This window comes from Rhodnius prolixus, unplaced genomic scaffold, assembly GCF_049639745.1.
Source record: "Rhodnius prolixus isolate KJV_2025 unplaced genomic scaffold, Rpr scaffold_8, whole genome shotgun sequence".
NCBI lineage: Eukaryota > Metazoa > Arthropoda > Insecta > Hemiptera > Reduviidae > Rhodnius > Rhodnius prolixus.
Window position 1 is genome coordinate 31,340,297 of NW_027411593.1, and position 17,874 is coordinate 31,358,170.

Genomic DNA, 17,874 nt, shown 5'->3' on the forward strand with positions numbered 1-17,874 from the left:
GTTGAAATCACTCGTAATATTTACCCTTTATTGCATTGTCCAATTCCAAATTATTGGACATTTTAAAATTATTTAAAATACGATAGCTCCCAGTTAATTTATCCCTTCTATATTAATTAATTTATAATTTATGGCAAAAGTATCAGCTAAGATGGAATTACTTAATTTATTAAAGCATTATTTTCTGGCAACACTGATGTGACTGAAGGCGATTTGTTTTTTGTTAATGTTTCTCTTTGCTTGTGTCAGTGGCTTGTAGGCTTGTTATTCTGAAGTTAGTGTTTTTTTTGTTTAAATTTATGAACATTTTTTGAACATTATTAGGAATGTTAAATTGCTGAAAGGTTTAGCCTAAGTTATGGCTAGTGTAGAAAATATTCCAGCTAGACATAATGAAAATTTCATTAAATCAGTTCCTTCTGGACCAAGAATTGTTAAAATTTATAAGACTGAAACTGGATTCGGTTTTAATGTTAGAGGCCAAGTCAGTGAAGGTGGGCAATTGAGAAGTATAAATGGAGAATTATATGCACCTTTACAGCATGTTAGTGCCGTCTTAGAAGGTGGTGCAGCAGAAAAAGCTGGAATAAGAAAAGGTGATAGGATCCTTGAAGTGTAAGTAATATTTTTTAATATTCTATTAATATATAGGATTGGTTTGTTTGATGAAATTTATTGCATGGTAGTCTTACCTTTAAGTTGTATCTATATCTATCTTAAAGTTATTTTGTTTGAAATTAGTTACGTTTTCATGCATCTTCGAAGGCACTGATAGTACTTTTCTAAGAAATATTTGAGAGCTAAGATCGGTAAGTATGTAGTACAAACGAAACTTACTAGCATATCTTGAAGTCTTATTTTCGTTGCCGCAGTGTGTTCTTGGTTTCTTCTTGTAAAGTAAACTTTTGAGTCTACTTATTCTGAAGAGACCAAAAAGTACAGAAACTCTTTTTCAGGCTTATTAAGTGGAATTGCTGAAACACTTAAGATGAAAAAAACCTTAAATAAGCCCTCACGAACTTAAGAATAGATTGATTCAGTGAGAAGTTCTCTTGATCCCTAAGCTAGCGTGAGAAATTAGGAATCTGTGATCTATATTTTCATTTGAATGAATGTCACTTAGCTGAAAATATATTTTTTAAAGTGCTGTCGTTATTAAAAGAAAAAAGTAATATTCATGTAATTTATTTATGGGTAAACATCTATTTACACAATTTAGAATTATTTATGGCTGAGGCGTGTTTCTCCAGGTTTTCAGAACAAATCTGTTTTTCTACGGCAGCCTTATATAATTTACATAATTCTAATTAAATTTGTAAATGTTACTGTAATCAATAGAAATTTAATATTCTATTGGTTCCATGAAAGAGTAGAAAACAAGACTTGAACAAGAAAAAACAAGACAACAAAACTTGTCTCTGAATTTTGCATAACTTCACACATTAAAAAAGGAATATTCGGTCTTTTCTTACGACATTGTTTCTAATTGCGGCTAAAAGGATCAGTTTTTGCAAATACTGTATTTTTCTTTACCTACGGATACTTCCTCGTACAACTCAGTTCAGGTCGTCTGGTACCTTACAGTCCCTTAATGAATTGTTTTTATTTATTTTTTAGAAAGGTTAAATAGTGAAGATGTAAATAATGCTCTTATTTTATATTCAACAATTATTAAATCCTTAGTAAATGTTTAAAACATACTATGCATAATTTTTCTTTGGTACATGTATAATATTTACAAAAACTAATCTTTGTTAACATTTAACAAGTGTATAACACAGTAAAATAACGATCTACACCAAATAATATTAACCGATATGAGACATCATATGGTGGTACATTCTTTGTGATCCTTTGTTAAGTAGTCTAATGCTGTTTTTACAAAACTTCGTTTTAAATTTATTAAATGAGATACTTTCATTGGTGTATTGAGCTCTAATCAAACCATGGTTTATAACCTGATAAATTCATTTTGTTTTTTTGCGCCGAATGTATTAACATTCTGGTTTCCGTAATTTCTAAATACTGCAATTCCTTAAAAACAGTTGTGGATCCAACTCTTCATTCAGCTTAACATCGTGAAGAATATTCATTGTTTAAATAATTTATTTCTTGAAACAAAATATTAAATTTATCAGACATCAATCGTCATTGACGTAATTAAAAAAGGGGGAAAAACAAACGAACCAATAAAAAAAGAGTTACGCTTGTGGGTAGTTAGTTGCGGATACGACTTTATGAAAGATCACCCTTTAAACTTAACACGTTGTTCTCAATCGTCAAGTAACTGGTAAATCAGTAGTGTTTTTCGCAGTTATCGATAAGAATTTCACAAATATCTTCCATTGGCGCAAGTCTGCTATTCGTGTTTCTTTGCTGTCAAACCTGGGACAATTTTTCATATCCTCTTTTGTAAAGTGATAATCTTTTTGGGCGGCTGATAAAATGAGTATTCCTGACAAAGCTTTAATTTTCTCAGTATTAGTGGTGTTTTTAGGAATGTGTGGTATAATTGTTTTTTCTTTGAATAAACGACAAAATTTAGGAAGTCTTCCAAAAAAAAATGTGGAAAGCATTCAAGGATGTCAGGTATATAATTTGCAGAAGGATTTGGCACCGTGTTACGTGAACAACGTTGATGTTTTTACTCTTAACCAGATCTAGAAAATTTACCTGCATACCATTTGGTCCCTTCGTTCCCTGTTACGATAAAAAAGTATTGTATTATTAAATTTTCCTTAGAAGTAAGGTTATCTTTCACCGATTATGATCACCGAATTTATTACAGCAGTGACGTTAGTGCTTTTTAATTCCTGCCTTCTAATTGTTCGCTTTTTTTTTTTTTTTTTTTCTTTTGTCAGCTTCGGATTTCTTTTATTGTGCGAATTTTTGAAAAAATCAGAGTCTAAATCTGAAATTTTTGAGACAACAATTTCTTCTTTCAAATAATCTCATTTTGCTGATTCTTCGGGGTCTTCATCGCAAAGAATTCAGAGAATTTCTTCGATTTTTTTTACTATTTCACAAATTTTATTTGATTCCGTTTTTGACTAAAACATATAGTCTTGATTCCATATATTTTACCAAACTGGAGTAAAATTGACTACAAAAGAATATTAGTTAGTTTACCAGTCAAGAGTAATAACTCTGAAAAACGTAATGTATTGCCAGTCTGGAGTCAAAATGACTCTTCTAATTGTACATTCACTTACCTTCAGACTGAAAGGTGAAAGTTCGCACTTCACAACTGCTGAGTGGGGATAGTATATTTTGAGCATTTTGTGGTAGCTATAAGGAGGAGGGGAAAATATACGGTCGTTATTTTGATTGAGTCAAATTGACCACTGATTGGCAATGTAGTGTTTAATAACTAACTAGCTTTGCTTTTTAAGTACGTACATTTCCTTATCCTCCAACATTCTCACTCTCTTCTAACTAATTTAAAACTATGAGGGATTCAATATTTAAAATTATTTCTAAATTTCACGCTAGATTTTTATCTCATTTGATTAATAAATGAGCCTAAAATTAAATTGTTTATAAGTATTTTTTATGCGCTTATTTATTCGATTTTTAGAAATTTTATGTTTGTACGAGCCATCTTTATTGATGAGGGTACGTAAGTTGGAATAACTGTAGGAATCGATTGGATATTATGTTGATTGACTAAGAAGAACATAAAAGGAAAAAAGTGAATATCATAAAATGCAGGAAAATATCTAGTACATACGCTACGAAAAACGAAATTTAAAATATTGCAGTTCATCCTGCAGGAGAAGATTGAATGTCATGGAGAAATGGGCTAAAAAAAAAAATAGAATGGTTTTTTTTTATAGCATTTTAGTCTGCACCAGAGCCAATGGAGGAATTTTTTGTATTATGATTTTCACAATTTTTATAGGTTATCATAAATAAGTATAAACAAGTGTAGGTTATCCGAATGTTACTTCTTATTGCTGAAGACTGCGGACTTGTATGGATAATTGTGGCTTCATTAGTCGTTTATATTTGAACATTTATATATAATGAAGGGACATGTATGCAGTGTTTCCATCAATCGTTTTAAAACTGCTTCTATAAGGTTCCTGTTTATAATTTCTTGTAGTGTAAAATTCTGTTTTTCTATTCGTAACTCCATTATATAGATTATTTCTTAGAAACAAGTTTTTCAATCATCGTTCTTAGTTATTCCTTTTTTTAAAACTGAAAATCTGGGAAACCCATCTTAAGAGAATTTAGACGAGGTATGCAATACACATTTCCATGGCGCTACTATAATTAGTGTAATATTTCCAACAAAGGATTGAAAAATCGTCTAAAATTAAATTCCTATCATATAGTACAGAGGTTAAAGATTTAATTTTGTTGTTTTCAGGAATAACGTAAATGTAGAAGGAGCTACTCATAAACAAGTAGTGGATCTTATTAAATCAGGAGGAGATATTTTGACGTTAACTGTTATATCTGTCACTCCACAGGTTGAACGTTATGTAATAAATACTATACGTTAAATTATAAGAGAGATTCAAAAATATTGAAGTCCAAATGTGTATTTCTTATTTATTTTAGGAAGCTGAAAGACTTGAACCAAGCGAAGATCAAACAAGCTATAATTATATTGATTACAGCGAGAAGCGATCATTGCCTATATCTATTCCTGACTATCATTATTTAGAAAGAGATGGAGAAAAATTCGCAGTAAGAACATGTTTAGGTACATTTGAGAAAATTGTAAATTTCTTTAAACTTAAATCGAAATTTATTAAATTTGCCCTTAGGTTTTCAATATATATATGGCTGGGAGACATTTATGTTCAAGGCGTTATCGAGAATTTTCTAATTTACATAATGCTTTGAAAAAGGAATTTTTAGGCTTTAATTTTCCTAAACTTCCAGGAAAATGGCCATTTGCGTATGTATTGATATTTAGTTTTAAATAATAAACATAAATTTCAAAACAAATAATATTATAAGTAATTGATTCCAATAAATGTTTACAGTTTGAGTGGACAACAAGTTGATCAAAGACGACGTGGTCTTGAACTTTATTTAGAAAAAGTATGTGCAGTACGGGTTATTGCAGAAAGTGATATTATGCATCAGTTCTTAACAGATACTGAAGACCAACAGGTAAAGAAATTACCTTGTTTTGAAGTCAAACCTAAACTTGTTTTCGGGGAGTGCAATTTATGGCGATTTTGTAGTTCTTTTGAATCTATGTACCTCTCAGTGTTGATCATATTCTCGTTCTAAAATATTCTGTGTTATAGTCAAACGCTTATATTTTATTACCTATTGCGGCCCAGGGAAAAAAAGTTTTACCTATCTCCGATTGAATCAGCAAGCACTATATCGTGTGCCTAGATTCTTCTAGGTCTATTAAGTCTCATGTCCTAATCTTTGCTTCCTTAGCATATTTTCTTCAGACCTATGAAATAAGCTTTAAATTAATGCGAACTCAGCGCGTATTTTCAAAGCCGTGTCTCTTAAATTCTTCCTCACCTCTGATTTCTTGGTGAGCATGAAAGGAAGACAATGAAAATTCTAAACCATTTTCAAACTCAGCTTTGAGTCAGTGCTGAGATCACGACCCCTGATTTGGCTTTTTTTTTTAGGTTGCAACGATTTATTTTCTATGAATTAACCAGTAAATTGCGCCGAACAAACCTAAAACTGCTTTCTTTATTTGGCCTTACATTTTATGTCTCTAAAGTCGTCCGAACGTCTATTAAGACGTGATTTTGAAAGACCAACAGTGAAGAAAACACCAGACATTAAAAAAAGATTAGAAGCTTATGCAAAATGTGCAAAGACAGGATGAAAATCCTTAATCTAGGTAAGGACCAGTTTAATCTGATGACCTGCACGATTAAAGAGCAGTAGGGTCTGGTTCCATACCCACAGAGTAGGGATAAATAACCTCACAGTTTGTACCAGGATAGGTAAACGGCTTTTCCTATCTTCCAGTTCGATAGCGTTGCCATCGCTATCTTATGAGATCTTCGGCACCGTAAGATAGAAAAATTATATCGCAAGAACGATCGATAGTGGGTAAAATTCTGGCTCTTGAAAGAAGGGTTAGTTTCACCTATTAAATACACTCGAGAAGTTGGCTCAAGAAAGGTTGCGGTTCGTAGAAGAACTCCGCAATAGCATTAAATAAAATTTCTTCCGAAAATGTATCATTATTAAGGAACGGATTTTTAAGTATTTAAAAATGCCAAATATTTAATTAAAATATGCATTTATTTTCGTCAATTACGTGGAAAATATGTGATTTTCTTAAAATATTTTCTGGAATATTTAAGTAAAATGGACATTTTTTTTTATGAAAATCGTGAAATGGTGGAATGATTGCATTTTTCGAGAACCTCACAGTTCAAAAGGAATGGCTTTGAATCCACATCAGCATCACTATCAAGTTTTCCAATAACTGCCCTCAACGTCAGTGGTTTCATCAATTGACACCCAAATCGGTCCATCTTTGATAAGTTCTCGAATTTTGGTTAGTGTATCTTTATAGACATCTTCCAGGTAGTTTTTCCTCAGAGCGCTCTCGTCAGGCATTTTTTTCCCAATATAGGTCTCTAAGAATCCTTTGAAATGAGGATTTTTAAGTTTGTGGAAAGGGATATCTGCTCTAACCAAAGCCCGACACAGAACTGTACTCAGAGTAGACTTACTTGATGGAGATGTAAGGAAGGCTTGATAGGACGTCCTCTCTTTCTTTCTGTTTTTATTCTCTATGTGCGATCAGGTGGCAATATGTTGGGTGACTTGGGAACGTTGAGAGCAAGAAACGCGCTTGTCAAAGCTGTGCAGTACAAAATGTCTCCATCACTTCGAAAAAGTTCTGCTGGAAACTCGCGAAGATATTTAGCAACCAGTTGTTTGTTTGAGGCCGATGTTCGTGGCATTTCACCCAAAAAAGAATACACTAAGTGACCGAACGAAATGAATTGGACACTTCAACGAACGAACTGAAAGAACAGACAACGTCAGACAACTTCAAAGAACTAACAAGTGCCCGTCACTGTTTAGCAGCATTCTGTATAAATTACAATAACCATTGTACCCACTGTGATTCACAGCCCTGCAGTCTGTGGTTCACAGTTCCTGTCAACCACCTCCCAATTATAAAAATATGCCCAAAATGAAAAATATGAAAAAATATGTACATATTTTGATTAAATATGTAGAAATATTTATTTATTTTAATCAAATATGTATAAATATGCGATAACATCCAAATATGTGAAATAAAAGTAGACTCAAACGGCTTAAAAAGTGTCAGTATGAATACTTCTAGTTGAAAAACGTCTGTAAATTGCCTAGAAAAAAATATGTAAATACATACGAATCCGTTCCCTAATCATTATCATTCTATTTACGAGTCAATACAGGGACAAACCAGAATACAATTTTAGTCTTGAATTTTTGTTTTGTTTTCAGGGCAACATTACACCTGTAGATTTGAAAATTTTGTTACCAGATAGAGATATAGTTACAGTGACAGTGAGGAAAAATTCAACGGCAAATGAAGTATATTTTATTGTTGTGGAGCGAATAAACATTTCTAGTAATGCTGCGAAACATTTTTATTTGTTTGAGATTGTGGAATACAATTTTGGTAAATATTTTCTTTTTAATAGGTTTATTAAAACTTCTAGACCAAAGAAAAATAATATATTTGTATTTTTTTTCTTTATATATGTAGAAAGAAAACTACAACCTTCAGAATATCCACATAGTCTTTACATCCAGAATTACAGTACATCCAGTTCAACCTGTCTATGTATCAGAAGGTGGATATTTTCACCAGCCATTGAATTAAAACTAACAGAAGATTTAGTGTTATTATATCTTTTCTGGCTGGCTGTTGACGCTGTTGATCGTAATCATGTATTACCTAATGAAAGGCTGTATCAGTTAAAAGCTTTGCAAGATTCCTCAAGAAAACAAGAGGTGAATGTAAAAGATCTTATAAAGTGCTAAGAGAAGTAAATTTAAACAGTTCTTCTAAAATAAGTTTGTTAAAGGATGAGAGGATTAAGAAAAATGAAATGTAATAAAAAAAATGAAAGAAATCTTCCATTAAAAAAAAAAAAAGGAACAAACTAAAAATAATTCAGTGTTTCATTCAAGAAAATTTAAAATATCTTAGTGTCCAGTTCGTATTGTGAATTAATTTTACCAATTCATTTTACAGTACTTAAATCTAGTCAGAGAACTTCCAGGATACGGTGAAGTTGTTTTTCCTCATTGTGGATGTGACAGCCGTAAAGAAGGCCATGTAATAGCTGCTGTAGGTTATAACGCATTTAAGTTACACGCTTGCAAAAGTGATGGAACTCTAGAGGTAATTTATTTTCTATACTACTTTCTGCCACTGTTAATTAGACATCGTTTCAACCCATTATTATTGGTTTAAAAAAATTTCCATCTTCCATTTGTTGTTGCGGTTTATCATTTTTGTATTTTTGCCACTATTTTCTATGTAATTAATGAAGACAAGTTTACTTAAAACGCACTGTGAGAACGATAGTAGCGCTGGCGTCGGGTGCATAGAATGTAGAATCATATCAAGAGTTGGATTTAAGTTAGATTTTTATAACAACAAAAATTCAGTAGTTATTTAATTTTTAGTTAGGGGGCTTTGCTCCCATGAACCAACGCCACCACTGTTCACTTTCTATTCAGAGGGCTCTGACCCTTCGGCCTACCTATTGCCCTCATTGGACTAAAAAACCTAATTTTTTTAAAAAACCGAAAGAGATATTAGGCAAATTTATTTAAGAATAAAATAATATACAAAATACACATATTTTGGAAAAATATTTTCTAATAAGAACTTGTTTATGCAATTTGCATCCGTCCATTCAATGGATTAAGCTAATCATTTAGCCTGAGTTCTCCTGGAACATGTACACAAAGATCCAGTTGAGAAACATCATTTTTCGAAAAAGGGAGAGATACACACGAACTGTCGATGTGTGCGTAGAGAAGAATAAATCCAGACCTTAATATTCTTCATTAATAGCTTTGAATGGAATGGAGAATTGGAGTCTAGTTTAGATTAAGTAGATAAGCATTTCCTTCTTTTAGGTTCACTTATAATAATTAATTTATACGTAAGACTTGAAAATGCTTATAATATGAAGCGAATCAAATCTTTATTAGTCTCAGGTTGTGGAGTTTCCTTGGTCTTCTATAAAACAGTGGGAAGTAGATGAAGAAAGTATGGCGTTTTCATTTCAATACCAAAAAGGAGATAAAAACACGAGATGGGTTAAAATATTAACTCCTTATGTAAGTTGATTAGAAGTTTTATTTTGATCCGAATTTAAAAATAAGAATTTTAATTGAACCTCTTTTTATTTTTGTTTAGTTCACCTTTATGTTCGACTGCTTTGAAAGGATACAGGAGGAACGAAAGTGGTCAGATACAGGAGAATGATAAAATTATCATAAAAAATGAGGCTGTCATCACTTTATGCATTGTATAAGTGTAAATATTTAATTATCACGTCTATATATCAAAAAGAGTTAGTATAATTTTGGCTGTTAGTAGACTATTATTATTATTATTTAAATAGCGCTGAAAGAATATATATATAATGAATTTTTTTTCTTTAGTAGTTTGATATTCCTCTCGATTTTTGAGACATTCCATTCATTATCCTTATAAAGAACTAAATTTATATTAGTTATAAGTTTCAAAAAATTGTTATTTGGTTCTTATATAAGTGCTATTTACACGAAGACCTTATATGGAGTTCTATATTAATTGATATTTTTCAAATTAAATCCCCCCAAAAATAATACATTACTTATGGAATATTTTCCTAATTTAAATAAACGTATAAATATTTTATAAGCACGTGATTATGTTTTTGTGTTTTGTACTTACGTTTTTGTTAGGTCCTTTTTGCCTCTTCCATATAGAGAAATTTTCGTTGATTTTTATTTTTATAATTAAAATATACGTCAGCAAAGTAATATAATAATTAAGTTTCTTGACATAAAACAAATGTATTAGTAATCTTATACTAACGAATTTAAAATAAATATTAAAGTGATGTAAAATTCTTTACTTAATACCTCATTGAATTAGAAATTATTTAAAAGGAGAAAAACTTCTATGAAATTATTGTCAAGTAAAAAAATTAATATCAAATTTTTAAAAGTTTAATGAAAAACTCATAAAATAGAGTCAACGATTAAGTTCTGATAATAAATAAAGTATAATTATTTCTTTTTAATTCTTAAATAACTTTCCAGTACATAATTATACACAATTAAAGCATTGCTTTATTTCAGAAAATCGATAGATGTGTAGTTCTACATTTGCACAATTCAGTTCACCATGGCAATAATACGAGTATATTACATCGAAGTTTGTTTATAATGTGAAAATGCATTTTAATTTGAAAAGAAATAAGAATGGATAGTTTAGAAATTATGACTTTGGTTCCTTAACTTGAATTACATCTACTTTAATGTACTGAACATTTCATTTTCTACTTACTATTATTGTTCAAGCAGAAATATTGTAAAGTTTTGAAATCATCTTTTTTGAACGCTTTTATTCGCTTATGTAGTAGCAATGATTCTCTTTTTTCCAAAAATATTAATAATTATTTAATTTAAAAAAAAAAATAGTCGTGGTGTTTCCAACGAATTTGTATGCAGTACGAACACTACATTTAATTGATACACCATTATATATTTATCAGTCGATATGTTATAGCCAATATAAATATCCTTTTCGCTTTAATTTGTAAGGGTTATAAATAATTTTTACAAGTTAATCTGTGTTAGAAATCAGATAGAATTTTCTGCATGCGTGAATCCTTATATTTTTGCGTGGTTCAGTATTGTGGTAATGAGCTTAAGGAATCATTATGATCAGAATAATTTCAAACTTCTTCAGTTATAAGGACATAACTCTCATATATTTAATATCTAAAATAATATGATACATGCTGTTCACTAAGCTGCATGTAATTGATACGGTAAATAATAACTTCCATAAGTGTCTCAAAAAGTGGACAGCAGTAAATATAATATTGACGTTTTAAGTAATAATTAAACATGAAATAGTCAATTTATTGTCTTCCACTTTAATCATTTTTTATATGTTTAAGTGTTACCAAGTAAAAGAAAGAGCAGCATTAATGTAATTTATTTGAGTTTAGCGAAAAATAAGTAAATTACCTATTCCCATGAATTAAACATTTTTAAAGAAAAACGAGTTTGTAATATTTAAAAGTTCTGAAATTAATTATTGCCAAGGTGAATAATTGTTCAAATAGATTCATTAGAATTCTAAAAATAAATTGTATTTAGTACTTTAAGATATTTGTAAAGAAACATATTTAAAGTAAAATTACATTTTAAATTAACAAAAATGTAATTCCTCATTTAAGGTTTTTAATTGGTTTTGTAAAGTCAGAATTAGTCGAGCCTGGGAAAACCAGTTAAAATGAAATTAAATAGCTGATTAAACCTGATAAAACGGTTAGCCCGTAATGTAATAGAATATGTATATTTTTTCCTCCCTAAAAGAAGCTCCATAGAAGCCCCACTAATGGTGCTCGAAACGTTGATAAATAGCTAAGGAATTGTATTCAAAAAATATCTTCTCTGACAAGTATCGCGTTCTTTTTCATAACAAAACCAATAAATTTTTTTCATAAATTTAAAATAAAACCTAATGTCGTTGTTTGAGAAATTGATTACCTAACAATATGTTGCTGTAATTCTGACTTTAGATTGTTTATAATTTTTTTAATGTAGGTTGAATTTTAGTAAAGAGTTGAATCAGTTTTAACTAATCCCAGATTAAAATAACAGTTAAGAAAAGACAAAACATAATGAAAAACATTGACGTGTTTAAAAGTTATTGACAAATTAAGGCGTTGAACATAAACTTCAAAGGCCAAGTTTTTTATCTTCGCTTTAAGTTTGTTATATTTATATATATATACTTAAATGCAGCTAAAATTAGAGAAATACTTTTGACCAAAATATTTCACAAGTACTTGAAAAAAAGAAAAAAAAAACTTGTTTAAAATATTATATATTTCAATTGCCAATGATTGTGTTTCGACAAATATGTTATTTTTTCAAAACAGTTTTCTCTTCTCTCACATTTTCTCTTTATCTCTTTTATGCTTTGCGTTGTAGTGAACTTACAAAAATAAAACACATTTTCTAAATTACTTATATGAATAGGAATAAATAATCTTGAAAAAAATGATTAACATTTATTGAACGTCTTGACTTGCTTTCTTTGGAAAAGAGTCGATATCTTAAAGGATTTATACAAATGAATTTTTAATAAGTTGCTCAACGAAAAACAAATTTTCGAGCCATATTCTTAATATATTTTCATTATGTCTATCTGTTATCTATTATTAGGTTAATGTAGTAAATATATTATTGTTCAAGGGCATGCTACAGAAACTGATGGGCCTTAGTTTTTACACGCGTCTGTTTGTTGATTAATTGAGGTTTGTGAACGTACTCCGTTTTTATCCGTAGTCTCCTCTCGATAATTGAATGCATTGCCCGCCTGAAAAAGTACATACACACATATACATATATATATTATCTTATGTTCATTTTATAATATTTATATTTTTTTTTTTTTTCATATAACTTAAATGCTTTACATTGCCCTCATCTTTAGAACTGTCCGCCGAAAACATTAGTTTTAATTAATCATGTGGAATGATCCACTCTCTTTATTGACTTCTCAGTTAAATTCACTTGATAAATGCTACCTTATTAATAAATCTCATATATATATATATATCTTATATTTTGGAGTTAGTACGTTCTGAATCTGGTGATTCTGTGTTTGTCAAGTTCCCATTTAGTTGGTTGCGGTAGTTGGTCGAAGTGGGTTTTGTCTGAAGGATTCCTAGTTCTCTGCCATAACTTGCGAATTCTGTTTTAATCATGAATAACATTCAAGTATTCATACGGACAACCATTTCTCTCTGGAATTGTTATCCCGTTTTTTGTAAGTGGCACTGTTTATTACAGTATAAATGATGTTTGTAAAGTATTCAAGTGATTTATCAATATCATCAGAATCCCTGTAATGAGTTGGTATTGTTCATGTAATGTCTAAATGTGTAGATCTTAAAAATCTTAGAGAAATCTCCATGGAAAGATGATAATTTTTTTAAAAAAAAGTGGCAGATTGCCTTTTCCTATCTACTATATCATGTTGCCTAAGTTATCTTCATGATAAGGAAGAAATAATAGTTTTTGAAATTGTGGCTGCAACAGATTGCCATTGCTTATTTGTGCTGGGGCTAAAAACCATATTAATTTTGGCAGTTAGAGCTGTTCATTTTAATATTACTTCAGAGTAACTCTTAGATTCAAAACCTGAATCTTTTTCTCATCAAAGGAACATTAAGCCTGAGTGTTTTGACTCTTAATTTGGTAATACGCTGATTATTAAACCTATACTGATTATCTGTAGTAATAGCTCCGCTAAATTCTATTTGGATGGTGTACTTTTTACAAATAGTTTATCTTGATCATTTGTTCGAAATTTGGTATTTTTAATATAAATTGTCAGGAATTATAGAATTTAATATAATTAACACATTTTTATAAAACTTAAGTTATTGAAAAAAAAATGAAAAAAGGAGTAAGGTTAAGAAAAAAAAAAGCTGCTGAATTATAAATTGTATTTATGTTACAATTTAGTTGACTTTATTAAAAAATAATTCAAAGTGAATCCCTTTTTATAACTACAAAATTGATTGTAAGATATAGGAAATAACAAAGTTTTTTTTAGTGATATTCAAAGGCCATTGCGAAGCATGCTTGGAAAAGGGCAATTCTTGAAGAACAATCGCTGTATTTTGTATAATACTCATAAACTAAAACATAAAACGATAAAATCATTATTAAACAGAAAAAAAAAGACTTTTGAGCAAAAAGCATAGTCTAGAGATGAACGACTAGCAGCCGACAAAAACATGTCAATAGCTGTTTAAAGTGAAATTATTTGGCTTCCACCTTCTTATTAGATTTACTACATTCATAGCGCGAATTGAAAAAAATAAACTTCATTAAATGCACCCAACGCCGATGCTTGCCCTCTTGATAGATGCTCAACTTTGACAACTACCCAATCTAATGTTATAGGATCTCTTTATAGTATCTTATCATTCGTAGACAAATGATATTTAATTTTATACTTCTAAGGAAATCCAGAGCAAAAACATGACAAGAAAGATTGTAAATTATAAAATAAATGACGTCTCTCTATTTTTCAGAAAGGAGGTGCACTAAACAAATTAAAACTAATTCCTTTTTTTCCCAGTAATTTCAACGCTTAATACATCTAACATTTAAAAAACTGATTTGCCGTTTTATTTTTTTGTCTTTTAATTTTATTCATTTGAAGCATAAATTAAAACGAAAATAAAGTTTTGGAAATGTAAAAAGTTATTGAAATAAGGAAAGGAATGGCTTAGTGGTTAGTGCAGTTTTCTCTCGTAGAAGTTCCAGTTTCGGGTCCAGATGTCTGTTCGTAGATAAACTCTTCCTTCGAGCCGCTATAATTCAGGTTCTGGACAGTACTGTCTATTGCAAGTCTATAATAGCACTGAACAGGCTTCGTGTGCCAGTGCGCTCAGATGTTTATGCTTCAATATTTATCTTAGTTTAGTACCCAAAAAACTAATAATGACGGGTAACTAAAAATTTTTAACAATTGCTGTTAAATGCTAAGTATGGTAGAGAGAAAAGTTATCACCAATAAAAGCAAATTATAGTAAGATTACCTTGAAATGATCTATGCAAGTTCGTTCCTTAAATCGTCATGACTTATTCTGATGCAGTAAAACCAGATCGTAATTTACATAAGAAATCTTAAAATTAGAGAGCACTTAATTTCGTCGCAGCAAAATTCCAGTTGTTCTTAGATTTTCTCCTCCTAGAAGCCTCTTCATCAGCAACTCACTCAATGGTTGGGCAGTTTTGTCGAGAAAATATTGCCAGCAATGCCCCGAAAAAGCTTTCATTTTATATGTTATTTATTTTATTTTGTACATAATTAAATACATTTTCAGAGGTTTAGTTTTCTCAAACTTCTAATATTATTTTTAATTAAAAAATGTATATGACGTACTTGGCTGTGTATACAATTTATTTTATTTTATTTTATAAAAACATTTGTGTAAAAATGTTATTTAGTTTTTTCATTTGTATATAGATCAAATTATCTTTGTTAATATAAAGTTTATAAATAAATTTATAATGAATATAAAATTGATTTCTCGTATGGTAATTATGTAAAAAGATAACGGGATATGAATAAAATAGATACTAATTAAGACCGTCCAAACTATTTCTGCATTTTGAATTATTAGAACACCTCAGTTGCTCTTGTTAATTGCCTATGCTCAGTAAAATATAAGTAAAAGAAAAAATTAATTAAATGTACTGTTAAAATTAAATTTAAAAAAATGTTACCTTTTTAAGCAATAACTGATACTGAATAATAAAGAAGCTAAAAACGAATTTTTTTAAATAAATACACAAAATTTTACAAAAATTATTTTAATTACAAATATGTAAGTTATTTTGAAGGGCCTAAACATCTTTGTTGTAAATGAACGGTATTTTTTTTTTTTTTTATTTATCAGATTCCTTGCTGTTTATTATTTTTTTAATTAGAATTTTGTGCCATAATGATTTTTTTACGAATGAATTTCAAAGATATTAATTTGGTTGTATTTTTTGGTCCTGTTTTTTAAAAAAAGGAAAGAAATAAATTACTTCTTGAGAAAATACTAAACAAATTATCTTATTATTATTATTATTCTCATATATAATATATATTTGGAAATGATACATATTTTAAAAGGATTATTATCTGTATGTTAGCCAGTTAGATGAAGAAATATCCTTTTTTCAAACAAATCCTAAATTAGTTTGTAAATTAATTACAAAATAAGAAGAATTTAAAAAGTTTTTAAATTGTCTATTTTAAAAGACAATTTAGATCATTTTTACTAAGTGGGCTTTTAAAAAAATACAAATTTAATTTTGGGGATTTATTAATTATCTTTAGCGTGGTCTATTAGAAATATTGTAGTTAGGAATAAACAAAACTGATATAGAAAAATTATCCATATGTACCATATATATTTAAAAGTTAAACAAATTAAAAATTTATATATTGTCAAGTGGTTTTTGAATACTACTTGCGTTTCATTGTATATGTGATATTGTAAAAGCAGCTTCGAATTTTAATAAATCCTAGCATATTTAGAAAAAAAATAAAATTAGTTTACATTGTGTATATTGCCACAAATTGTCCCTGACTATTTTATTATTTTTACTATTTGATGTTTTGAATTCTGTAATATCACCCACTTCTTTCTAGAAAACCAGCAATGATCACTACTGACCAGAACCTGCAGGCCCATATTAATCTACCAGATCCTGCAATCGCGCTCTATGAAAGCAACTCAACGTTGGAGCTGCAATAGAACTAGGCTGTTTTGTCAAAAGAAAAAACAAAACAAAATTAGAGGTTGTAGGTGAGAAATGTGATATTGAATAGAGCCGAGAAAGGTATAAAATTAAAGTTACCATGAAATAAGGTTCGAAGATTTTAATGCACACAAAAAATTCGAATGAATTTTCGAACAACTCTCTCTTATTTCTCTTCTTAAAATTGTTTCTCTTCAAAAATTGAGTTCTTGATTATAAACTCGTAAAAGTTACCGGACCGTTGGCTGGTTCAGCACATACGTGATTCCTTAAGTGGTGAAGTCCTCAATTTTTCTTCTGGACTTATGCAGCTACCTTATACAAATATATCACGTTATTCCATGTGGTGGAATCCACACTTCAACCTGAGATATTTAAAATTTTTGGCCTGTTGATAATTTATACCTCTCAAAGTTAGTGGTTGCAAACCACTCTGTACGTCTTGCGAGAGGACAACTGTGACCTTGTGTAGGTTTATTAAAAGCCCGTGATGAGCAGAAGATCAGAATAGCAGAACATAACAAATACATACTGAAGTTAAGAATAGAACCAATAATTTTTAAATAAATAAAATATACTAAATGAACCAGAAGAATACAGTAAAGCTTACTATTCGAAAACAAAAAACAGAGACATATTTTTATACATCAATAAACATTTAACTTCCACTTCACAAAATACGTTTTTACCACTTTATTCCACATTATTCTGTCTTGCTGAGGTCCACCACCCTCAGCCTTAAGTCCGTATTTTAAAAGATAAAGTCCTCCTCCTTACTTGTCACTGGGATTACGACGTGATTTTTTGAATAAAAAGTTCTCTGTTACATTTTGCCTGGTTCATATCCAACCAATCTTCTCAGTTTATGTTTTGAGATCGTGATTCATGAAATTGAATAATTGTCCCAGTACTTTAATAAGAAAATAAATAGAGCTGGTAAAAGGTTCTTATAAAAATTTAAGAAGTACCAAAAACATTTTTGCTCTTTTAGTATATAAGTATACAATTATTTTATTTTTAATTTTAATATTTGTCGCTCTAATAACTATGTGTTATAAAAGTCCTTGAAGGTGGATGATAATTCGGTCAGAATGAAGAAATACAAGCGTGCAAAGATGGATGAAATCTATTCAATTAATTTTTTTTTGCTAATTCAACCAAATTCAATATTAAAAATTATCATTACCTATATTTTGTATTCCTAATCTTTCATAATAGGGCAAAGGAATTGTGCCCTGGTAAATAATAAAAATAATGAGAATGCCGGTTAAATTAGTTAAAATCTCATTATTCTTTAAGTTCGCACTTATTTCATAAATAGTTTTTAATTCCGGCGAATTT

The 17,874-nt window shown here is 29.6% G+C and overlaps 1 protein-coding gene across 4 annotated transcripts; it reads left to right on the forward strand.

Annotated features, from left to right (window-relative positions):
- Positions 1 to 188: 188 nt before the first annotated feature.
- On the forward strand, positions 189 to 15,779 carry Snx27 (sorting nexin 27). 4 transcript variants are annotated; one of them, XM_074122371.1, is made up of 10 exons: positions 189 to 615; positions 4,376 to 4,490; positions 4,570 to 4,698; positions 4,779 to 4,912; positions 5,001 to 5,130; positions 7,453 to 7,630; positions 7,718 to 7,965; positions 8,210 to 8,359; positions 9,181 to 9,309; positions 9,389 to 15,779. In XM_074122371.1, the coding sequence occupies exons 1-10, from the start codon at positions 359 to 361 to the stop codon at positions 9,455 to 9,457; spliced, it is 1,539 nt and encodes a 512-aa protein (XP_073978472.1). In that variant the 5' UTR covers positions 189 to 358; the 3' UTR covers positions 9,458 to 15,779. The 4 variants fall into 4 exon arrangements, with proteins under 4 accessions (XP_073978472.1, XP_073978473.1, XP_073978474.1 ...); XM_074122372.1 differs by having other exon boundaries at positions 190 to 615; positions 4,376 to 4,478; XM_074122373.1 differs by lacking the exon at positions 189 to 615 and adding an exon at positions 2,223 to 2,290.
- The last annotated feature ends 2,095 nt before the right edge of the window (positions 15,780 to 17,874 follow it).